Raw genomic sequence first — 26,222 nt, 5'->3', positions numbered from 1 at the left:
CATATATATAAGAGTAGAAGAGACACATCTCTATGTTAATCAATATTGGTTATTGTAAATTAATTTCCATTAGACATTATTAACAATATATATGTATATATGATTGTGTCTAATTGATGATTAAACAAATGCAATAGTGTTTAACCTATAACCATAGGAGATTAACTCTAGATCAATTAAATCCGACTGAAGCTAAAACATTAACAGGAACAACTAAGGAAAAAGAATTCTAGGGGGCACTAAAATTTAAATGGGTGTGAATATAAGAAGGAAACGGTTTTCTTTATGACTGTAGCTTCAACCTTAGGAAACGAGAAAATAAATGTTCAGATAACTTTTCCTGAGCCACTAATATCAATATCTGCAATATCTTCTTGACGTCTAAAACAGCCAAGATGTATCATGGTCCCTCCGATTATGATGATGCAATCCTTCTCCTGAACATATCAATAATCCTCCATGCTTAATCACAACCTACTGTCAGTACCCTTTGCCACTTCTATAACACGAGTGTCATTCAATTTTGTCTTCAACAATGATTGCTATATTGCTTTGCAATCTGGAAGACTCTTTATGAATTGATGGTTGTTTGCAATGATGCTCCCTTCCATTTGCGGTAGTCTAAAATATTACTTATGCTATCGTCTCTTTCATCAGACTTGACCAATGTTATCGCTCTAGAGTGTACCTCACTCAAACTGGCCGAATATCTTCTTCTTTGCATCTTCAACTGAGTAAGTGTATTGGACTATGTAATAGCCCGTTCAATTCATTATAATGTTGTACCATCAGTTGTCTTTATGGAAACGGTGATTGAAAGAATATGAAAGGTCACTTTCTTCAGATATATAATTAGCAATTTGGAAACACAAGGCTTATCATATATACAAGGCAATTGTTCCAAATTTCTTAAACTTGATTTGTATTGCAATATCATCATTTGTCGATCACTCCTAGGGACTACTCGGGATATGATGACTACAGATCTGTGAACTTCATGCTCAAATTGCTCCACCAAGATTGCCACCCACTCTGATATCATGATGAAACTTGAAATTTCTCGTAGTGTTCATCAACCACAGGCAAACCGTCAAATTTGTCGCCTTCCCAACCTTAGATGATAAACTCTTACCATCGCCCCCAAGCATAGCATTTGTTTAATAAAGCAGATTGTATATTCTTTTTCTGTGTCCTAGAGAGGAAGATCAATCTTCCTTTAAACCAAACAAATAGGATACATGAAGGGACGTAACCCTTCCAAAGTTGGGCCCTCATTATTAAATATTAATAAAATAATATTGACCCCCTCAATATAATATAATTATTATTATTTCATTATATAATAATTATATAATAAGATAAGATAAATTTATTAATGTCCAACAAGAGACCACTATTAGGGTCTAAGCAACTGAAGCCTTACAGACAAGGCAACAATCAACAAAGGAGCACCAAACAGTATCCAAGAGAAAGCAAACAAGAAAGTAAGAGAAGAACCACCAAGCCAAGGACTAGGAATCCTTCCTTGGTGGGAAGAAGTCCAGAACTGAAGGATACAGTTCGGAGCGACTACAAGCTCTAGTTGTCTCTAAATATCTCTAAAGCAGTGGTCGAGTGAACTCACAATGGGGCCTCACAAATATGGAACAAGAGATAGGAGTACTAGAGGGCCGCTTCACACCCCTAGCAAGAGACATGGGTGAAAAGAAGGTGGTGATGAGCTGGTCCGAGTCCTATCTCTAGGGAAATAGGAGCTAAAGGGTGTGGTCGCAAAGCTGAGTGGCCTCCTTGAGATAAAGTGCAAGGCATAGCTGATCCATGTATTTGAAGAAGGCTGAGAGGGACCTACAATCTCTGACCAGACAATAAACCCTCCCTCTGATCTCCTAGTAGGTAGAGTATTGAAAAATGAAGGGGGTCTCAATTTTTGCCTCTGCCAGGTCACATAGCCAACAGATCCGGTCATCTCTATCAATCAGGTGGTCAATCTGGATGCGGAACCAATGAGAGCCAACTCGAAAGGACCCCAAAGAGATATGCAGGGCATGACTCCATTGCCAAGATAAATAGCCAGGGCACAAGTGAGAGCATAGTCGACAAAGCTTGCACCCCCACAACAAGGCCAGTAAGTAAAAAGCTTAGAACTCGAAAGGAAACAAAGGTCGTTCGGAATCACCAAATCGGAAGACTCGCATAGCTGCAAGAGGTGGCGACCATAGCAAGAAAGAGGCCCATGGAAATCCTTAGAAAGGCACTGAAGATCCATGATGGCAGGATTTGTCTCTGAAGTGTAAGTAAGGTCTAAGCCCCGATCATGAAGAGGAGTTTGAAGATCTCTAGTCCGTGCAATAAAGTCCCTTAAGATGATGATGTCACCCATGGCAGAAGATTTGGAAATGGACTCATGCAAGTCTAGATAAGATAAGATAATAATATTAATGTCCAACAAAAAACCAGGAAGGTTTATGGGACTGATCATACAACAATATAGCCGACCCCACCAGAAACACCAAAACAGTGTCAGAAAAGAAACAAGACAAGACAAAAGACCAAGAAACACAAGGTAAGGACTATAAATCCTTCCTTGGTACAAAGTAATCAGAAACAGAAGGATATAACTGAGGGTGATCCAAAGTTCTAGATGTACGCTGAGGCCCACTGGAGGAGTGTCGCTACCCGAAAAGACTGGTATAATGCCTAACTGATCTAGGAGGCCATAAGAACCACATCGTCCGTGAAAATGAGGATGGAGATAAGGCCCTGGTGAAGATAGCATCCATTGTCTGGGAGCAAGAAATCTTTGAGGAAGGCCTCAAGCTCATCAATATAAATGCCGAACAAGGTGGGGGAGAGAGGGAATCCCTACTTCACCCTAATGGTGCTCTAGATATGGTTGGAGAAGCCCTCAGGAATCCTCAATTTGCCCACCACGGTCTCATATAATCTCATAATAGATGTCAATAAAGTCTCAAAGATCCCAATGTCTCTAAGCCTTTGAAAAAGAGCCCACTGGGAGACAAAATCGAAGGACTTACAAAAGTCCACTAAACAGCAGTAGACTTTCGTTGAGCGGTGTCGAGCCTCCTCAATGATAGCCCCCAATGTCAAGATATGGTCCATAGTCTGGTAGTCAGTTGAAAACCAGCCTGGCCCTTGATCAAACAAAGTCCCTTGTCAAGATCTCTAGTAAGATAGTGTTATTGTCGTGGCATAAAGTTTGGCAAAGGTATGCCCAATCATGATGATCTTGTAGTTGTCGAGGTCAAAAGCCATCCCGATCTCATGCATCGGATTAATCACATGCCTCAACCAAGAATCTGAAAAGCCAGTGCGCACCACCGTGTTAAAGAGTCTAGAGAGGAAGGAACCCAAGACTGAGATGTTGAGCTTAAAGAGCTCAACCTAGAACACTTACTCGTTTGCTTCTCTATTGCATCTCATGGATCTAATAGCCTCATAAATGTCGAAGGAAATGAATAAATGGCAGTAAGGGGGAGGGGTGAGGTGTCGTCGAGGGTGGAGGTGTGAGAGGTAAGGGAACAAATATCAAGGGTGGAGGAAGAAGAGGGATGGTGGGGGAACGTGGTACGCCAGAAAAACTTGGGGTTACAGATAAGTATGTCATAGAGGGATCTGCAATGTGAAGCAATGAACAACCCCTTCTTGTAGCAAAGAAAGCGGTGATAGAAGTGTCACAAACTAGTGTAAACCAAGGAGTGATCAGCAAAAGCCACACACAAGGAGCAATGGAAATTTTTACAATCCTCATTGAATCACAGGTTCATAGGGTAGGTCTTCTAGCGCTTGGGTTCGAGGGAGGGTAGAGTGTGGTGGGGGATAGAGAGGAGAGTCGACTCCCAAATCGCAATAGCCACTAAGTCGAACATGGAAGAAACCTAGCTAGAATCAATAAAGCGATTGGTTGAGAGGAGTCGTTTAAGATGTAAGGTCAAGAGGTCATAGTCGCTCTTGAGAAAGCTGAAGAGGGTAGGCGGCGGGACCCAACAGGCGAGGGATGTAGAGGTTGAGGTAGAAGAAGGGGGGAAAAGCAAACCACGAGGCTAAGAACGGCATGATCAGCCATGGGGGGGCAAGAGATAAAGAAACTGTAGAAGGAGGGAATGGAGGAGGCACAAGTGAGAGCATAGTCCACAAAGCTTGCACCCCCACAACGAGGCCAATAAGTAAAAAGCTTAGAACTCGAAAGGAAAGAAAGGCCGTTCGGAATCACCAAATCAAAAGACTCGCATAGCTGCAAGAGGTGGCGACCATAGCAAGAGAGAGGCCCATGGCAATCCTTAGAAAGGCACTGAAGATCCATGATGGCAGGATTTGTCTCTGAAGTGTAAGTAAGGTCTAAGCCCCGATCATGAAGAGGAGTTTGAAGATCTCTAGTCCGTGCAATAAAGTCCCTTAAGATGATGATGTCACCCATGGCAGAAGATTTGGAAATGGATTCATGCAAGTCTAGATAAGATAAGATAATAATATTAATGTCCAACAAAAAACCAGGAAGGTTTATGGGACTGATCATACAACAATATAGCAGACCCCACCAGAAACACCAAAACAGTGTTAGAAAAGAAACAAGACAAGACAAAAGACCAAGAAACACAAGGTAAGGACTATAAATCCTTCCTTGGTACAAAGTAATCAGAAACAAAAGGATATAACTGAGGGTGATCCAAAGTTCTAGATCTACGCTGAGGCCTGCTGGAGGAGTGTCGCTACCCGAAAAGACTGGTATAATGCCTAACTGATCTAGGAGTAGTGCTGAAAGGCCTTTTAACACCCCATGATAGAGACAAGGGGGAGTAAAAGGCGGTAATGAGCTGATGAGAAGTGTGGCTCTGAGACGTAGCTAATTGAAGGGTATGCTCACGAAGTTGGGTGGCCTCCTGAGGATAAAGTGCAAGACACCATTGATCATCATAGCTGAAGAACTCAAAAAGGGAGAAACAATCCTTGAAAAGACAATAAAATCTCCCTCTGATCTCATAGTAGATAGGGCAACAAAACAAGAAATGGGTCTCAGACTCAAACCTCTGCCAAAGTACACAATTTACAAACCCGATCCTCTCTAGCCATATGATGATCAGTCTGAATCTGAAGACGATGAGAACCAACTCTGAAAGAGCCCAAAGAGAATCGAAGGGAATGACACCAACGACATTAGAGATAAGTAAGTTGCACAATAATACCCTTCTAAATCTCAAGAAAATGCTCTGCATAAAAAGCCATCTTAGGATGTAATCCTCTAGGAGGATTACTCCAAGTTGTGATAATGTACTGTCTATAGATATCCTGTCTAACACAATCATTCAACTCTTGACGAGAGGGGAGGAGATGAACAGGAACATCTAGCGAGAACTCGTAAGGAGGGAGACGATCAATGTCAATCCCAATCGAACCCAACAGAGAGGTGGCCAGGACATACCAACAACGAGATCTAGTGGAAGTATCGAATCTCCTAATCTGAACAGAAGAACAGTATACAAGATAAGAGTATCTGTGACAGTCAACACCAGAGTCCATGAAACCACGAAGCCAATGGAGAAACCAAATCAAGTCAAAAATGGTCAAAAGCCTAAAAGGATGAGCTCCAAACTCTGCTACAACAATACTGTGGGGGATGAGTTTATGACATATAATGATGCACCGTAAAAATAACGTCTGAACACGCTCAATATAAGCCCAATCAAAAGCAAGAAGAGAAGGCCCCCAAACCACCGATCCATAAAGAACAGTCGGTCTAACCAATGAGTCCAAGAGGGACAACTTGGACGAAATATCCTAAGAATGATGCCTAAAACACTACCTCTCAATCATGGCCAGCAACCCCATACCCTTACTAATCCTAGATTGAATAACTAGTCTCAAACTAAAGCTGGGTCCCGAAAACTTAAAACCGAGATAAATGTATGAAGAAGTGATCTCAACCTCCTGTCCCTGGAAAAAGAAATGAAGATGAGAGGTCTTCAAGCCATTAAAAATCATCACACGAGTCTTAGGCAGATTAACAACAAGCTGACACTGATCACAAGAGGCCAAACCATCTAAGAGTCTCTGTAAACTGTCTGGAGAAGAGGCCAAGAGAACAATATCATCAGCAAAAAGGAGAATGGATATCAACACTTGATGTAAATAACAACTGTCACCTAGATGAGAGGAGCTGACAAGAAAATCCTCGAGCTCATCAATATACAACCCAAACAGAGTAGGAAAAAGAGGGCAACCCTGTTTCTCATCAATGGTACTTTGAATCGGATCCGAGAAACCCTCTGAAGTCTTGAGTCTACCAGTCACCTTCTCGTACAGTCTCATAGCAGTCAAAAGCATATCCGAAATCCCAATCTTACAAAGTCTCTGAAATAAGGCCACCCTAGGAACAGAATCAAAAGCCTTACGGGAATCCACAAAACAGCAGTAGACTTTCTCTGAGCGATGCCTAGCCTCCTCAATAATAGCCCGCAGAGTGAAGATATGATCCATAGTCTGATAGTCAGTATGAAACTCAGCCTGCCCTTTAGCTCGGCAACCTTTCCTGTCTAGCTCAGCAAATAAAATAGTGTTTAGAGAAGTAGCATAAAGTTTGGCAAAGGTATTCCCGATTATGATAGTCCTAATACCTATAGTTACCTGGGTCCGAAGTAGGTTCAGACTTATGGATAAGATAAATCACATGCCTTAACCATGTCTCAGAAAAACCAATGCAAACAACTCTATTAAAGAAATCAAGAAGATATGAACCAAGAACCGAAGCACCAAGTTTGAAAATTTCTACCTGGAAACCATCCTCATCCGCAGCTCTACTAAATCTCATGGATCTAATGGCCTCAAGGATATAAGAGGAAGTGAACAGATGACAGAAAGGAGGCGGAATGGAATGAAGGGAGGGCTGACCTGGAATGTTATACAACAAAATGGTATGAGAAGTCAAAGAGCAGAAGTCAAGGATGGAGGACATGGGGGAACACCAAGGGAAAAGGGTGCACCAAAAGCTCTGGAGATTCTGGATAAGTGTGGAGCAAAGGGATCTGCACTAAGAAGAAGCAAAAGAACGCTTCTTATGGCGAAGGGAATGGAGATAAGAAACACGCCAGTGGGCGAAGTCAGGGGACTAAGTCTCAAAAGCAAAACAAACAAACTGATGAAAAGCTTTACAATTATCACCAAACCATTTATTCATAGGGCTAGTATTATGGTGCTTAGATCTGAGAGGACGGGGGCGGTGAGGAATAGATAGAAGAGCGAACTTCCGTATGGCAGAAGCAATTCAAACATGACCAGGACTGCCTGAGTATCAGTAAAACTAGCAGGTGTCAGAAGTCTCCTACGATGATAGGAAAGAAGCTCACCATCACCCTCGGAATAACGAAATCAAGTACGAGTGCAGACATTGGTCGACTGGATGAGGAAGGACTGCAAGGAAGATGCTAAACGGGAAGAATAGCGAATATCAATGCCAAGGAGAGCATGGTCAGCAAAGGGGAGGCGAGAAATGGTAAAATAGTAAATGGAAGGAATGAAGGAAAAGGAAGTGATGACATAATCCATAACACTCGCACCACCACAATGAGGCCAGCAGGTAAAGAGATGGGAGCTCTAGTAAAAGGATAATCCATTCAGAAGCAATAAACCAAAAGACTCACATAGTTGAAGGAGTTGACGACCATAACAAGAAAGAGGACCAGAAGCATCATCTGAAGTACGCTGGAGTCCCATACTGATCGGATCTAACTCAAAAGTACAGATCGAATCCAAGCCATGGTCATGTATAGAAGACTGGAGGTTCTTGGCATTGAAGTCTCCAAGAATAATGATATCACCCATGGCAGTAAACTGTGAGATACTCTCCTGAAAGTCAGCAAAAGGATCACCATTCTCGTAATCATTAATGGCATAAGGAGAAGAGGTCGGTGGAAAATAGCAAACCGCGACAAAGATGTCCCTCTGTTGGTGATTACGACGCTCAATACGGACCCACATGAATCTAGCAAAGGCATTCGAGTGAACCACTGAAGTGAACCTGAAAATATCATCTTTAATCAAACAAGCAACACCACCTAACCCACGAACCCCACCAGAAGTCTGGACCTCTTCTCTACAAACTGACAGCCACTAGTAACCCGGATACCTAGGACGAGGGCGCATCGGACTCTCGTGAGTCTCACTAACGGCCAAAATATCAGTTGACCCCACAAGCATCATGAAAGAGACCAGATAATGACCATAAAGATCCATTACCATTCCAACAGTTGACAAGAAGAGATGGGAATTTCCTCTTGTCGAGCTGCTGCCAAAACCGTCATGCAATTTTGGGGGTCATCCTCTTAACCCATCCAACAGGAGGAGAATCACGAACCACAGCTCTAAGATTCCTAATCACAACCCACTTTCCCGTCTACCTAGCCTCAGCTAGAATTCCCCGTGCATGTTTCAGCTCTGTAACCTATGCCTTAGTGAGATCTTCATCAAGATAAATTTTAGAGGGAAGACAAAACAATTTTCTCTTCGCTCTAAGTGCCCTAAGTCTATTAGAAAGGGAGAGAAATCTGATGAAGAAAGTATCACCATTACTAAACCAACACTTGTCTAAAGTTATATCAGGTAAACCGAGCTGATCAGAGAGGAAAGAATGTCCAGCAGCCATAGGGTCCGTAGTGGGTGAGAGGCCTTTGAACGCGCAACTTGAGCTCACGTGCGCGATGAACGCGCTCATCATCAATTTTACCTTGCATTATCTTATCCAGGCTCAGCCAAGGTGTAGTAGTTTCTGTGTTGGTGCAGAGAGAGGCCCATGATCTCACCTTCTGTTTAGTTTCAGCAATCAGATAGGAATGAATTGTAGCCATTTTAGTTTGTTGATCCTTTATTTTCTCCAACCCTTCAAGTTATTCAATAATAGATAGAACATTGGATTTTAAGCCTATTGTTTCAGAGATAAAGGTATCTGGAAATCGTTGGAAACTCGTGGTGTTCAGTGCTGTAGATAATTTGATCTCTAAGATTTCAATTGTAAGTACAACAACCTATTCTCTCAGTGTTGTATTATTAGCTTCAAGCTTCGTAACCCGATCACATAATCGCTGATAGGTTAGAAGCTGATGTTATGAATGCTGTGGCGAATCACAGTCACTTGTGGTCATTGTAGCAAAACTCAAAAACTCTCAAACCCCAAAAAATGTTAGAGAAGAGCCGGAAATCCATAATACCAGTGAGGAAGAAGAGGTTCAATCACAAGAGGATCAATCACAACTGCCCAGAAAAAATCGTTGTAGAAAAACCATCAAAGCTAGCAGAAGGAGGCCACCAACCAATCACCAAACAAAGGCGAATCACACCAAAAAAGGCACAACACCGACAAAGGGAACAACAAAACTAGGAGCAAAAGAAATGGTCGCAATTAGATAACCCTTGACTCAGTTGCGGCAAAAATCACCCGTCGCAAATGAAACTCTGCAAGCACAGCCACACGAGAAGTATACAAAAAGCAGAAGAGGGCTGCAAGCAAAAAATCTGACGATACGGCGAGGGCAAGAAACACCCAATGCGAATGAAGCTCAGTCGCACGGGAAGTATACAGGAAGCACAAAAGAGGGAAGCACAAATAGAACGAAAGAGAAAGGGGAGGGCACACGAACAGGAAAAAACGAGCGCCAGATCTAGTGACGGCCATGATCGCAGGTCACGAGAAAGAAGATCACAGGTCGTGACGGCCATGATCTAGCGACAACATATTATTAGAAAAGGATGCCCATCCTTGGCACTATGTACAACATAGGGCAACTAGACTAGAGGACAGTACCAAACAGCCACGTAAATATCTTTGTGCTGATGGCTAGTATGATCAATATGAATCCACAAAAAACTAGTCGAGGTGTCAGAATGGACAACTGAGATAGTATTGAAAAGACCATCTCTAATCAAGCAGCACCTCCTGAGCCACGCACACCATCTGAAGCCCGAACCTCATCTTCGCAAACTGACAGTCACTAGTACCCGGTATACCCTAGTAGAGGACAAGGAGGGCTCTCATGGATCTCCATGACAACCAAAATATCAGTAGACCCGACTCCATCTCAAAAAAGACTAGGCAAGGACCATAAAGAACCATTGTCATTCCAACAACTGACAAGAAAAGAGCTAGTTGAGGGCCAGCACTGACCCAACTTTTGGCGAGATTGCCATTTGGCCTTGGTGTCTTGTCTCGGTTCCTAACTACTCGGAGGGGAGTCCTGAACCACTAATCTAAGGTTCCGAATAACTACCCACTTCCCATTGCGCCTAGCCTCTGCTACAAGATTCCTGAAGTGTTTTAAGTACTGCCACTTGTGATTTTGTGAAGTCCTCATAGAGGTAGATCTTACTAGGGAGAGGGAATAACTTCCTCTTTGCCCAAAGAGGCCGCAACCTATTAGAAAGGAAAGAAACCGAAGATAGAAATTGTTGTCTGTGCCTAGTAAACATCTATCCAAAATAATGTCGAAGATGCCAAGCTGGTCACTAAGAAAGAAGTACCCAGCTATAGTACGATCAGGAGTGGGAGGTGGAAGATGTAAGACCTAGGACCCACAAGTTCAGTTCACAAGCACGTCTAACATGCTCATCATCAAGTTTCCCTTGAATAATTTGTCCCACGTCCACATGTGGTAAAGCATTGGTGTTGTTACATAGCAAGGCCCAAGTTTTGACTTTTTGTTTGGTTTTGGTCAGCAGTGAAGAATGTTTTGCTACCATTTCAATTTGCTTCTCCTTGATGGTGTCAAGCTCATCAAGTTGCTCAATGACAGATTTAAGATGAGACATGACTTCCGTTGTCTCGGTGGTAAAAGTGGTAGAGAAGTTGGACAGGAGCATAGCGTTTGAGGCGGTTTGTTGTTTAAGTTCCATGATTGTCTCAGAAAGACTGTACAGTATCTCTGAGATGCTCGTTCTCAAACTCCAGCTTGAGCAAGCGGTCACAAGCAATTTGATAAGTCAGAGACGACGATTTAGATTGGGGAGTCTCAACTAAGGCAGACATAGCAGGAACCAAAAAGAAGAAGGATGCTTGTAGGTCCAAAAACTTCTGCGCAGCAGAGCAGTAAAATGCACAGCAGTCGAACATCCCTGCACGCAAAGGAGATACAGCAGGAGTGGTCACAAAACTGGCAGACGCCCCGAAAGTAGAACAGAGTAGCAGCAGCCAGTAATAAAATCAGTGAGAAATGGTTGTAGAGTCTTTATGCCAAGAAGTCTGAAGCAAAGAAGGTTGTGAAGGTTGTATTTGATATTAGATTTGCCAAGCTAATGGAGGAGATCATCAATGTAAGTTTTCAAATCTTGATTGATGATTTATCATTTAATTTTTAGATATTGCAGTTTGCTGTTTTTTGTTAAAATTTTCACGTCCAAGTGTTTGAATCCTTGGTGAGGGGTCTATGAATTGTTGATGGCGATAAAAATTCCATGGGGTACCTATATGAGGCCATAGATAGGACCAAAGAGGCTATTCAACATTTGTATAGGTCAAGTGAGACCAAATATGTATCCATATGGAATATAATTGTTCATAGGTGGAACCAACAACTCCACCAACATATTCATGTTGCTGCCTACTACTTGGCATGGACACGTATTCGAAGATTGGTTGCTCATTTGGACCTTCAAGACCTTGTACTTGATGAGTTACAGAGCTAAAAGAGGGAAGAGGGAACATGTAGGGTATGTAGCACAGTTAGGTACCTCCCACAGGGAGTACCAGGTAGTCCCATCATGCAGTCGCCATATGTAGGCCCAAAAACATATGGCTGCTATCGTGAACTATGAAAGGACCTTTCCCTTCCTTTCTTTTGTCAACTAACAGAATGCAATTAGTGTTGAATTTTCCTGTGCCAGCTGCAAGAACCATGCTAAAGGTAAGGGAATAGGGTGATGACTGACTTTATCTCACCTGTTTCATCACATGGTGCTGTCTAGTTCCAAAAAAAAACTTGGAAATCGCTTTAAAACACATTAATAATATCAAGCTGTAAAATGCCAGCTAAATAACTCTTCTATAGGAAACACACATTGAAAAGCTCTAGAAACGGACAAAGCATACATTCCTTTTGACTTCAAAAGAACTTGTAAATAGAAACACCTTCAACAATGACATGCTTTGAATTGTAATTAAGTTACCAACTTATCCCCATACGGGTAGCTGCAGAATTTTGTATTTAGTGTATATCCATGCACCTAGGACTATTGGAGCTAAAATGTCTCTATTGTCAATAGAGTTGTGGTCATACCTTGTATATTTGCAATCAGGGCTCACGCTTCCAATAAAGTGTTGAGTTACATACTGATAGAGTTTCCACGCATCACCCCCTCCCACTTCAGATTCTGTAGCTGACTGCATAGGTGTTATGGGAGGGTGGTCACCAGCATCACTTCCTGTTCTTGGAGGATTATATCCCATAGCAAGCAAGGACTTCACATAATCACCCCAATTTGGATTCTTGCATTGGAGAGAAAGGGTGCCTTCAAAATCAAATGTTGCTGGGTAGGCTGTGCTCTCCGTTCGGGGGTAACTGAAAGCCAATTAATTCAGTATGTCAGAACTGATTGCCAAATCTCTAAGTGTTTGTTGAGCCTGAACAAAATGTTATGTGAGAATTCGTCAGAAGTGAAGATAATACTCACTCTTTAGACTGAAAAAAATGTGGGAGAAGAAAAAGTCTGAGAAACTTTATTTATTCTTATTTCTGTTTTCACCCTCACAAATCAAAAAACTGAAGCAAATAAGAAAAACAATAGAGAAACTAGATAAGGAAAGAAAGATCTAGTAACATGGACCAATCATAAACATGCAAAATCACAATTTATAAGCATCAATCAAGATAACAGAAGTGTGCATATTCTTATCCAAGTAGAAAATATTAAATTCACTAATGCAGACATAGAAAATCTGAAGAAACAAATACGAAGCAGAATTTTAAACCTCCAAAGGGTGCTTGGCACCTCCAACATCTAATCCTTTGAAGCCAACAACTCTATAAGTATAATCACTTTCGTTGTACAAAAAGTAATATTTCAAATTTTCAGTATTCTCATGCATGCTGGACTGTTCCCTTTTTATGTTTTCTGTGAAAGATTTTACAGGGAACAGGTGTGTATGTTCTTCAAAATTTGTCAAATCCTTCATTGTTTGATGCAAACTCATGGACACATTGTCCATTTTCATAGAAACCTCAATTTATTTCATTTTAGTAAATTAATATTATGGCAGTTAGAGATATTTAAAGCTCTTTGTAGGCATCATTCCAATAACAGGTGAGCAAGAGCAAGATTGTTTTATTACAAGTTAAGTGATGAACACACCCTGACTAGAAGAATATAATTATGCTAATGACAGCTTAAAAGTGGCAACCTAAAGGTTTTTCACTAAATACTAAAAGTAACTCTTGGTGTTTACCCTAATCTGACATTAAATCAGTAAAGTTAGTCAAGCTGGCCAACTTGGTTACTTATTCATTCTCATTGAAGATAACCCAATGCTAAGCAACTTTGACGACTCATTCTTAAAAAAGATACAAAAAGTGAATTTCAAAACCTAACTCTCAAAGAAAAGAAAGGAAGACAAATTAAAGGAACTCGTTTCTCAGAGTGACAAGAAAAAAGGCAGCAATGCTTGAAGAATTAAAGGAAATGACTTCTCGCTAATTTGACAGTGTCAAAACTGGACATGAAAAATTTCTATCATAAATTGAAATGTTACAAAACTAAATAAGTGATCCTTTTCTTTTGCTTCAACAAAGAGCACATCTGTAAGAGGATAGGACAAAAAACTACATAAACAGTCATAGGCCAGATATTGCTAGTTTAATCACATTAAACAGGTGATAGTTGAGAGTCGAGACAAAATAACAAGCTATGTTTCTCAAATAAAAAGATATAAGAAATTTAGAAAAATATTTTAGAACATGTGGAAAGTTCTAGAAATCAACATTTTATACCACTTGAAGTGCGTCTAAAAAATTTACACCGTTGTTTCAAACTTTCAAAAGTTTCCTTTTATAAATATTTGGACTGTGGTAACCTCAAATATCTAACAAATAAAACAATCACGAAGAAGAAGAAATGGTGATCAATAATTAAATTGACTGTACATAAAAAAATAATTTGACCAAATAATGTCAACATGCACAATCAACGCACCTTATGTAACCTTGTGTGTACAATCGCTCAGCTATTTGCATAGCATGATGAGGCCCCAGACCTAGGGCACTCGAAGCAACCTGTAGTGAACAAGAATTAACATTATATTAGACTTCCTTCATGCAAGGAAGTACAATTTGAATGGCATAGGGATTGTGAGATATATCTCAAATATAGAAACCATAAAGAAGAGTACATCTATGTTAGCCATGAAAGTGCCGCAGGTATATTTTGAAGTTCTTATTTGTATAAGAAAATGAACCAAAATTTCATTAAGTAATTTGCATGAAGAATTTCCTAAAAATATATGGAATTGCATAAAGATGGCTATGAACTCCTTAGGAAGATTTACAACTGTTACAGATTGTCAGGTGTCGCTACTAGAAAGAAAAGCATAGTCAAGGAATCACAAAATTGTACTTTACAAGAGACAGCTGGCAAAGACGCAAATATTATTTAGTAATAGTTAGTCTTATATACACTATAGACTCAAAGCATCGGAATTTGTCTCACTAGTTTGCGTACCTTTCTTTCAAAGCAAGATGTCATGTCCTTAAATGATTAAACTCAAGAACCATGGTGAAAGCATATATAAGAAATGATCCGGGAGTAATAACTAAAAATGGAGCTTGTAGTGACACCCATGCCATCCTTGTGTTTGGTGGCAACTCTGACACTACTTTTCAACCCCGTGGTACACCAAAGGATTTATTAAGTGTTTGAAGGAAAGCAAAGACCCATATCTACTCCCAAATTTCACACAAAAGCAGTGCAATGCATTTTGCACATAGATAAATGCTTTTGTGACATAAATGCCTCAACTAAACAGCTTGCATTTTCTACCATAGCTCAATCAAGGTCCATTACACCTTGCAAAACCACAAAGTCTGATATAAAAGTTTCTTATTTCAGCACCACGACTATCATGCTATCTTTGGCTACAATAGCCAACAAGGCAACCAAGGTAGCTCCTATGAGGCACATAGTATGCCAGCTCATGAAGACATGCTAGCAATTAGTTCAAATCCACAATCGCTAGAATCTAACAAGTCTAACATCGGAAATAGTTCCACTTCTTGTGGAGATGATTCAATTCCCTGGCAGCCCTTGGCCTTCAGAACATGAATCCTTGTAAACCATATATATAGTTTCGACATCAAAAGTAGAAAACTCGACCATGCACCTTTCTAAAGGATTCACTATGTGCATAATAGATGGATTAATAAAATATGTTATTTATTTAGGTGTCGATTTTGCATTGTTCTCTTTTATTAATTTAATAGAATTTTGTATAACTCATAACTCATTTAGATTCTCATCTAAAAAGTTGTCCCCTAAGTTTCTAGCTATGAACCCCAAATTAATGGTACCAAAGCAATTTTATTTGAATTTTGCATGCCCTTCGTTTACTACAAGAGAGATTTAGTTTGATTATGCAAAGCGAAACAATAAAATAATCATACCATACAGTAATGTAAAATAATAAACACAAACAACATTAAATGGCCAGAAAGATGAATCATTAATTCCAGAATGTAATGTGTACGATCAATCAAGGCTATCTTCAAAGAAAACAATGAAGTACATATATAGTACCTAGTAGTTGATTAAAATCACCAATGGTCAGCGACTACCAACTACAGTTCAAAAGCAAATGTCATTATGATGCCAACTAACCATTAACTTAGTTCACATGTTTTACTTCTAGATTTGGTGAGACAGTCAAATACATCAGCTCCCCAAAAAATTTTGTCTTCTAGACAATGAAAATGAAATGGGGACTATGTATATTGCAAAAACACTATGAAGCATTGTGAAGTGGGGTAACAAAATGTCCCTAGACCAATTGAGGATTTTGCGATAGATGTAGCTTCAGAGGAAGAGAGCTTCTGCCAGAGACACTACACCTGCTTTGTGTGGATCCTCAAGTCTTTTTGTGATACCAATTCTTTCTCGCGGGAACTCTTAGCCACTTGTATAACTTCCATCAAGTCTTGCCTAGTTTTCTCCAAATCTTGGGCCATAATCTTTTGGTGTTCCTCATATTCTCCCAATGCATCCTTTTATAGCTCAAGTTGATCCTCCTCTACCAAGGTAGCCTAATCCCTCTCCAAAGTGGTGAGTCTTGCATGCTATGTAAGTTGCTCTTGAGAGATGCCTATAAGTAGCTCAATTTGAGCAATTTGTTCTTGGCTAATGCAGATACCACTCTGTATAAGAATCCTGTAAAGAAGTGGCTACCTTCTTCATATGATAAAAACATCCCGAAAGCATGTCTCAAGACCATGAAGTGCAGAAAATACCCTGCTATGTCTACTAGCTATAGTGAACTATTTTAGATGCCATGCCTCCTACCTCTCGACAATCTCAATAGTAGGCAATCCCTCAAATCCAAAGAACTACATGAACTCCTTGCAACATACCTACATAAATCACAACAACTTTTCCACCTCAGTCACCACAACTGGTGCCAACCAATATTCATCTGCTAACATAGTTTTGCTACCTCTTAAGCAACTGAGGCAATATCAACTAACTTTGCATTGTACCTCTTTACTATAGCCAAAGCATCATTAGTATCTGGTTTTGAAATTTTGATGTGCATACTGCATACCTTAGGTCTTATCTCCCCATGCCCATCTAAACCTTCTTGCACCATAACTTGGGCCTTGGCCTAAGCCAAGGCAAGCTGAAAGAGATAATGGCAATCTCATGCTCACTAGGTTGCTCAATAGGCTTCACAACATCTACTAACTCTACGGACCCCTCCACACACAAAGGGTCCTCTTCTAAAATTGCTACATGTTCTCCTTTATGCTCTATACTTCCGACTTCTCTTGCTAGTACAAACTCCAATTCCCCTAGGAGATTGGGTGATGGTGATGGAAGGGTGGCAGGTGTTGCTTGAAACTTAGCCTTTCATCTACCCCTATAGCTTCCTTGCCCAATTGTATAGCCAAAATGGTAGCTGCTTGGACTACCTCTAAAAAGCTAGCACTTGACATGCTGTAAATTTGAAGGCTAGCCCTTGGAACCGTAGTGAACGTTGCATCCTGATCAAGGGTCATCTGTGAAATATAGAATAATGATTACCAAGGAGTTGGAACCAATCAGCCATAAACACAAGGTCAAGTAGTGAGCATCAACTAATACATATCAATCAAGACATATCAAAGATTCGTCTAATGAAGGACAATGATAATCAAGGTTATGATTAGTGATTATGAGAAGACACAATAGCAATTAGTTATCAGAAAGCATTAATCGGTAAGAAGGCTAATCAAAAGTCAAAATAATCAACCGATTCCATATAGAGAGAGGTATTTAACATTAGGATCAAAATGTAGCAATTAGTCTTGAAGTGGTGCAATTAGCACTAAGGAAAGGAGATAATAAGACATTTCTTTTGACATCATGACTTATCATTCTCATTACACAATATAATATGACATTCTGAATCACTCCAATTGCATCATCCAACTTGGAAACTTATTTACCTTTTATCCTCAATTGGATCTGCCCTTGTGAGCATCAGCCCACTTGGCTAATTCAGTTGCAAGCACATAACTTCAAATCTAAGAGAGAACCATTGATTGCAATGCATAAAAGAATATATCGGACACGGCATCAGTATTATTGCTGCAAATCAATATATCTCGATTAAACACGACAACTATATCGCTAGAAGCGATAATACGTATCAGATATTTTATGGTTTAAGTAATAATATCAGCGACAGCAATCCATATTACTATTAGCAATATCATATTATATCTCACTGCATATTTACATTTAATATTTGATATCACAAATGATCATTGCACTTAGTGAAAATACATCAATTCACTTAAGCATACTCTAAATTATAGCAAATGGCATTGATTATTGTCACTTAATATAAATTAAATTCATATTATCAACTATAAAAGTTTATTGCAAAATCAGATATTGTAATCCCAAGGAATTAAAGTGATGTCCCAAAATTCTTAGTTATCCTAAAAGGGGGCACTATAAGTGGTATCAAAGCTAATCATCCTGCCAACCTACGAAGATAATGAACAATAAGAAACTCACAACCTCCTTTTGCAAGAAATCGAGATAGGCTTCAAAATACAAACAAGGAATGGGTGAAGAAGGAGACCTAAATAGAAAGATGGACCAAAGTTTTTCTGAATAGAAGGACACTCAAAACAAGATGGCCCAACTATTGTATATGCTCACACACACAATGATGACCATTACCAATAACAACAAAATAAAAAAAGGAGGACAAGATGGGCAATCAATTAATGGAAGCCCAAAGGAGGACACTAGTTCAAGACCTATGATCCCAACATACACTTCACAAAGTGAACAGCCTAATGAGGCAAAGCCAACCTTGGTGGAACTACAAGATCAATTTAGGAAAAGATTGGTTGGATGGCGGTTTTCGACTGGAAATGTCATTGAAGGAATATATGGACCCAAGAATGAAACATCTACAAAAATGAGGAAACAAAGATAATCATTCCAAAATAAAGACGACAATAGTGAATAGAGAACCCCCTACTTTGATGGATCGAGAAAGACAACAGCTCAATCATGGGTACAAAAGATTTATACATACTTTCAATTAAACCTTATGTCAGAGGAGGAAGCTATCAAATATATTGTACTACATTTCGATGGACTAGCAAACAAATGGTGGTATCATGGGATGACCACCATGGGCCATGCAAAGATAACATCCTACATGGAATGTGCAGAAAGACTTATTGATAGCCTTGACAATAAAGACCCTAAGTTATATTTGACGGACTTAGCCCAATTAAAGAAAACAAGGTCAATTGAGATATACGTTATGGAATTTCAATGGGTACTGTACTAGTCTTGGGTATGAATTAATTGATCCTCTCAAAGGTTGAGTTAAGGCTCTAAAACCTAACTCCCAAACTTCCTTGATGCATACGAGAAGTGGTGTATGAATTAAACTTCAACCTTGCCTAGGTTGTAGAGACATTAGCGTGTGAATGTAGCATCTTCCTTTATTTGACGGCTTCACTTTTACTATTCCCCTTGGCTCCTCTACCTTGCTTACTTTTGGATTCAGATAAAAAATGGCTTCAAATTGATTTATCAGTGCTTGCTTAATTTAGGATTAACTTTTCAAATAAACATTTTGCTGCGTTTACAAAATAATATAATTTGCTTGTTCTAATGTTACACCCTCTTTATTTTTTCAATTTGAGCACATTGTATTTTTTCCACTATTCTATTTTTTCTCCTCAGCCACAAATTCTCTATTCCTTTTGTAATATTTTTCAACTTTAATTTTTTCATAAAAACATGCATCTCTGTATTTTTCCCAACTCTATCCTTTTCATCTTTAATTTTTTCACCCTTATTGCCCTGAAATAACTTTTTCAATTTTTTATGACTTGTACTTGCCTTGCACTTCACCCTTCTTTTTGCTTGGTTTCACATCTTCATCCTCTTCTTTTCTCTTTGCTCCTCTCGATATTCATGGGATCTCATTTCGATTTCAAAAGTGTAACACCACCAACATGTACTAAGGAGCTTCTCGCAACAATCATTTTCACATGTCCCCATATATGCTAAGTCAAAAATCTTGTCCAATAGGGATGTGAGCCCAAGGCCTTTATACCTTCCATCAATGTCTCGGCCTCCATACTACTAGTACCATGATACATCTTCCTCGCACTTGATTTCATGTGGACCTCCAACCAATTAAGTTGGGATGACTCGCCAAAGTGATTACAATGTCGGCAATGGTGGAAGCTCCTTGCCTTGTTCAATCCAATACATGATTTCTTCGTTGTATCAATCCCACTCCACAATAAACATGTTATCTACCTCGATTAACATTTTGAGTCATGGACCAACGATTTCCCATACTCCTCCAAGTCAATTTCTTCTTACTAGTCTTCCTCTAGTATTTCTTCCTTCATCACTTGTTCCTCATATTTCTTTCTTGCTTATTCATCAATGTTATAGGCCACATACCCTTGTTCTCCCTCATACAGTGCTTTTCATCTGTAATATCCACTCATTCAAACCCAAAGTGCAAGCATGTCAAAATAAGCATTGGTCAAATGCTTATGGATGTGTGAGATTGCACCTTGGCAATCTTTCCTAAAGCTAATATACAGGAGCAGCCCAGTCTTCGTCTAGTACATATGGTTGGTCTCTAAGCATCGAGCCATCTTCGAGCACTTCATCTCGCCCAATGCTCCAATCACCATCAATAGTATACACAACATAATTATTGCTATGGTGAGTTCTTTCCTCTTGTAAAATATTAGTTTGCACTTTTTTTTAGGTTCTTGAATGGATAGATATCATCAAGTGTTGCAAATTTAATGACTCTATTGCAACCCCCTCACTTTATACAGCCCCAATCGATGAACTTTGAACTTCTCGAATTTAATTTTGTTACAATCATTATATTTCAAAATCAACTGTCCCAAATGGAGGTTCATTTGAAAAAGGTTCTCATGCCATAACTTCTACTAATGTTGCATAATCTTTGCGGCCCATTGTGCTATTACTCCCCATTTCCCAGTTTGTTAAGGGTAGGGCAATGTCTACTCAAAATTTTAAGATCACCAAGACAATCCTTGGAAACCTAGCACAAACTCAAGACCGTATAGTCAATGGGTACCACAACCTCTATTTCGTACATTAGTCGAAATGTGTTATGTATAGCAGTCACTTTGCATGTTGTATGCTATGCATAAGAAACTGCCAATAGTCTCTTGTTCCAATCTTCCTCTTCAACACCATAGGATTTATAATATATATATATCATGGGCACTTATAATTTGTTTTGTTGATTTTGCACAACCATTGCCTTGTAGGTAATACAAGCTTGAAAACACAAGGAATTTTTTTAACTTAGTCGTCATCAATTGATTCACATGATTCACAAAATACATTTCTTGATCACTTGTGATCTAAATCGAGATTTTGTACATTGTAATATTGTGAGTATACAAATAATGCTTATCATTAACACCACAAGGTTACACATTATTGTATTAATCCCAAGATGTGTACTGATCCTATTCGCCTTGGGTCATACATACATGTTGGAGAGGGTACCAATCGGCGGTATCCACCAACCATGCATGATAGTGTATGAAGAAGTGTAGTAAAAGTATCTCTTCTTACCACTCACTACCAGAGGCTTATAAGTCCATGATGATTGTAGTTGGATTTGTTTATTTGTTCATATGTGACAAAAAATGAAGTTTTTTTCTAATGTTTCTTAGGATTTTCAAAAGCCTGTGCACATTAAGAAATTATCCTTTGTATGTGTTATACCTTTTTCTTTAACATATTTTGACTTGGATGCTCATCAAAGCTTCTTGTGACCATGATGAACTTTTCAATCTTGAAATCGTTGTGCATGAGTTACATAGATGCACCTTGTTTGAATGCTTCGCATTTATGTTATTATTATTTTTTTTAACCATACCTCTTAATGCTCTAAATTTAAGGAGTATGTGGTGTCCTATTTTAATCGCATGAGTCATGTTACCAACTGACATGAAGGCATGTTAAATAAATATTTCTCTATACATTTACAAGTGCTTGAAATTGTGTAGTTCATGTGATGCATTAGTCAGTACATTAATACAAATTATTTGAATACTCTATAGCATGAGTACTGTTCTAATTTCCTATGATATAAACTTACCTTACCTAATGAGGTCCATGTTGTCCTATAGAAGATTGTTGCTCCTCATTTTATATTTAAAAAATCACTTTGTAGTGATTATCTCTAGTTAAGGACCTTATATGACAACTTTCTCAAAAATTTACAAAAAACTATTTTATAGTCATAATTATTGGTTGAACAAGATCAAAGCCCTAATTAATATTTTCACCTCAAGGTCAACAAGACATGGCATCTTCTCAAATTATTTGATTTTTTTGAGGATATTAAATTGAGCCTATATAAATTAAAATGCGGGAATTAGATTCCACATCCCTACTAAGTTTGATATATGAACATAGTGGTATCTATAATTAAGGCTTGTATAAAGCTCATATCTTAATATGTGAATTTGTGCGGTCATTTAAATAAGATAAAGAAATTAGAATCCAAATTTTTCAAGATAAGACTTGAAGAATTAGTGGTTAACATTTATCCTTTGGAATCAACAATTTGATTCAACATATTTGTGATGTCCCCTTTCCAAAATAGGATTTAATAATAAGATTTTAATAAACAAATAATAGTATTAATTGTAAAGTTTCTACAAATTCTGATAGGTCAATATAGATGTAATACCTTTAATCTTGCTAAAGATGATCTTCGTTTATACCAGACCTTTGTTAAGTGTTTTTGCAATGATGTATAGTTCTGTAATAAATATTTATTTCTGCTATAAATCGAATGAGGCAGTGAAATGCTAAAGGAATAGACTTTATTTGTGATTGTGTGTCCTTTATCCACATTTACACCCCATCTAACACCCAAGGGGCATGTCCTTAGAAAGGACATGTCCCTCTCTAGGTCGGCCCTACAAATGCTTCCATGGAAATCGGTGTCTCTAGTTGGGTAACAATTAGTTAGCGATTAAACTAACCAATTTAAGCAATCTAATTTTAATCAAAGTGCCCCAAGGAGATGCCGATCACAATGAAGGCAATACCAGGCCTCTTCATTTAATGATTTCATGCTTATATAGGATTTGTATGATCGGCACATTCAGACCAGTATGATGACAAAGTTACTTCATTAACGCTCCCTCTTAACTTGATAATCATACTTAGAGATAACATATCTAGCATCATCAATTAAGATGAATAAACATAGATTGATACTCTATATCTATCTGAATCTTCTAAGCATGTGGTATCATTGAACACATAATACTGTCATATTACTATACCTGTGATATGACTTATCACTTGTGATAATAGTATTGCATGGAATGCAATATACAGGATGAAACCCGGAGAGTGATTAAATTCTTCCTTTATCCAAGTTGTGACTCATAGGCATAGAAATGTCTACATCACAATGTGATCTTGAACTCGTCTAGATTTGACAGTAGTTCTCTATTGTTCCGTACATTATCTTAGAGATCGTCATCTCTCATAATGTCTTTTATACAAGTGTTCATTATCTCAAAGATCGTCACCTCTTAGATAATGAATACAGCTGGTGAATCCCATAACAGTCAATAGCCTAACGACAATAATTTTAACTCAAAATTATTTCATTAATAAATAAAGAAACAAATGTATTATAATTCAACCATACCAAGTTTTTTTTCTGAAGTGATCTATCTTCACTCAAGAGAGAGGTTTGGTAAGAATATCTGTTGTCTGATCTACAGTGCAAATGTATTCTAACTTTACAGTATTCCTATCTATTTTCCTACATTTTGTCACCACAAAATGTTGGTAACAACACGAAACTTTTTCAAGCTAGTTTCGTGTTTCTCTAAGCTTGAATTTGATATTTAATTGTTTAATGTTGATCGATTGATCCATTTCAATTCATCTATCAAATTGTTTTACTGAAGGCCTTCGTCAAGTCTTTTTCGTTTTGCTTTCTGTCGAGCCTTTGCTTGATTTTTTAAGCCTTCATAGTCCGATCTTTGCTTTTGAGTTTGCGTTTGCTTGTTTTTAGTCCTTTGGTTTTAGTCATGTCATGCCTTTCGTTTTTCCCTTCAATTCGGTCTAACCTAGAGGTCAATCGGAGTTGTCAATCAAGAGTTATGCCCATTTTAGTGCCTCAATAGTGGACATTTTAGGTGCAACAGCACAAATTAAAAATATGATGTTATATTTTAAACTTGACATTCACTTTTTGAAAAATATAACTTATATTCACTTTTTGTTGTGTTTTCAAATTACTTTAAGTTTAAATTTTTCATTGACTATAGTGCACTTTAAGTTATAACTTTAAGTTGAGTTACTTTTTAATTTTTCACTTAAAGTAACTATATAACTATATAGTTTCAGTTTCATTTTTGGTTTTGAAAATGAAATGTTTATTTAAATGTTACTTTAAAATGATGTTTATATATTATATTTCATAATATGATAAATAAATATTGTTTATGACCCATTTTGTAACATTTTTATAATTTTAAGTGAATTAAATGACTTAAAGTCTTCATAAGTGTACATTTTATATGCAATAACACGTAAAATTCATCAAAAGTGAACTTTTTACATGTCACTGCATAAAAAGTTTACTTTAGTGGACCTTTTTAATGTCATTACATCAAAAGTTCATCAGTGGACCTTTTTGATGCTATGGCATGAAAAGTGAAGTTTTATGTTTAAACATCTAAAAGGTGAGTTGCATTTTAAAACATGTTTCCCCCTCCAAAAGGTGTGATTTTACCTATAAGCATGTTTTAAAATATGTTATAGCACCCAAAAAGTGCGATTTTGAAGATATGCATATTTTTAAATGTGTATGTGACCCAAAAAGGTTTGATTTTGGAGAAAGACATGTTTTTAACATATGCATTGAGCTTTCAAAGGTCCGTTTTTGAAGAATAACATGCTCTTGCCCTCCAAAAACCCGATTTTGATCATAACTTGAGATTTTCTCAATGGATTTGCATGAGATTTGTTTCAGAGACGTTTTTGGTTGGCAATGATTTCTCTTGCTCCTAAAATGGATTCATTAACCTCAAAAACGTTTTTGAAAGCTTCATGATAGATCACATTTTTGGAGAAATTTGCAGAAAAATCCATTTTTAATGTATGTTCTTCCTCCCAACCAAATCAATTTGGCATATTTTGGAGGTTACATTGCATTGTAGTTCACATTTTGGTGTTTAATGATCAAAATGTTTTGATCTTGCAACATGAGGAAAAACGTTTTTTGCCAAAAACGTCTCACAAGCATGAACACCCAAAAATGTTGGAACATGGAGCATGACTAGGGCACGTTTTGGCATCTCCTAGCAACTTCTCCTTATTTGCTGCCCTCTCCCATTTGAATTTGTTAAGTTGGAAAAGTCTAAGTGTTCGGGAAGAATTTTTCAAACATTGGAGCATCTTTTCCCTTCATTTTTGGCACATGTAAATGGACTCTTTCTTTCTTGCTTTAAATTCATGCTTATCTTACTAATTTTATGCATGAAATTATTTGATGGTTGCCATTTGTGAAAATTTTTGCCATGGAAAGTGCATTTTTCCTTTAAAAATGAATTTTTTGTTCATTTTCATGTTTTTAGTTCTTTCCCAAATCCCAATTTTGAATTTGAGTGTTGAAGTGCATTGCATCTTGGTTTATTTATGTCATTTTCCAAAAGTACGTTGTTTCTTTTGTGTTTTGTGTTTTGTGCTTGCTTGCAGATTTCTCCACTTGGAGAAATTGCAAGTTTTTTTCCAAGAACTTGTTTTTGCTTCATTACATGTGAAAGCATCGTCATATTCCACGTTCCATTTTCATGTCACAACACTTCATCACTCACTCAACAAAATGCGATTACATGTTTTTCATCTCATTCACCATACGCATATGCATGTAATCCCATTTTTTGCTTCCATTTTCACTCATCTCACTTTCCACTTCCATTCGCGCGACACAATTACACGAAATGTCTTACGTGTAATTGCATCAAAAAGGTCCGATTTTGATTAAAAGTCACATTTTGAAAAGTCAAAAAGATGTCATTTTCACCTCCCATGTACTTTGACTTCTCCTTTTCGCCAAAAGTGACTATAAAACTCATTATCTCACTTCTATTTTCCATTTCCATTCCTCCATATGCATTTGCGCCTCCATGAGCAAACACATATTTCCATATCTTTCCATGCTTTCCATCTCATCTTTCATTCGCACTTACATGTGAAGTGCATCCTCCACCCACATTCACATCTCATTTCACCCTCCACCTCCCGTTACATGTTGCATTTACATGTACTCATTTTTCATGCAAGAATGCCTTGAAAACGCTAAGTCACTTTTGAAATCAGCAATTTTCATTTGCACGCATTCCCATGCATTTCACCTTCATGCATTCTCATTTTGTTCCATTTTCTCACTTTCATACCATTTC

At 38.2% G+C, this 26,222-nt stretch overlaps 1 protein-coding gene across 4 annotated transcripts in view; it reads right to left on the bottom strand.

The window, feature by feature from the left end:
- Positions 1 to 26,222, bottom strand: part of LOC149547812 (DNA topoisomerase, type IA, core) — a 194,169-nt gene that overhangs the window by 46,702 nt on the left and 121,245 nt on the right. For all 4 annotated transcript variants that reach the window (XM_089791849.1, XM_089791848.1, XM_089791852.1 and 1 more), the window contains 2 exons: positions 14,182 to 14,261; positions 12,273 to 12,554 (listed from right to left, as the gene is read on the bottom strand). In XM_089791849.1, the coding sequence (XP_089647975.1) occupies positions 12,273 to 12,554; positions 14,182 to 14,261 (362 nt within the window). The remainder of the gene's footprint in view (positions 1 to 12,272; positions 12,555 to 14,181; positions 14,262 to 26,222) is intronic.

This window comes from Cupressus sempervirens, chromosome 7 (genome assembly GCF_028749045.1).
Source record: "Cupressus sempervirens isolate cs-2001-9-10 chromosome 7, ASM2874904v1, whole genome shotgun sequence".
Lineage (NCBI taxonomy): Eukaryota > Viridiplantae > Streptophyta > Pinopsida > Cupressales > Cupressaceae > Cupressus > Cupressus sempervirens.
The sequence above is the reverse complement of the archived record's forward strand: the minus strand, read 5'-3'. Positions and strand labels throughout refer to the sequence as shown.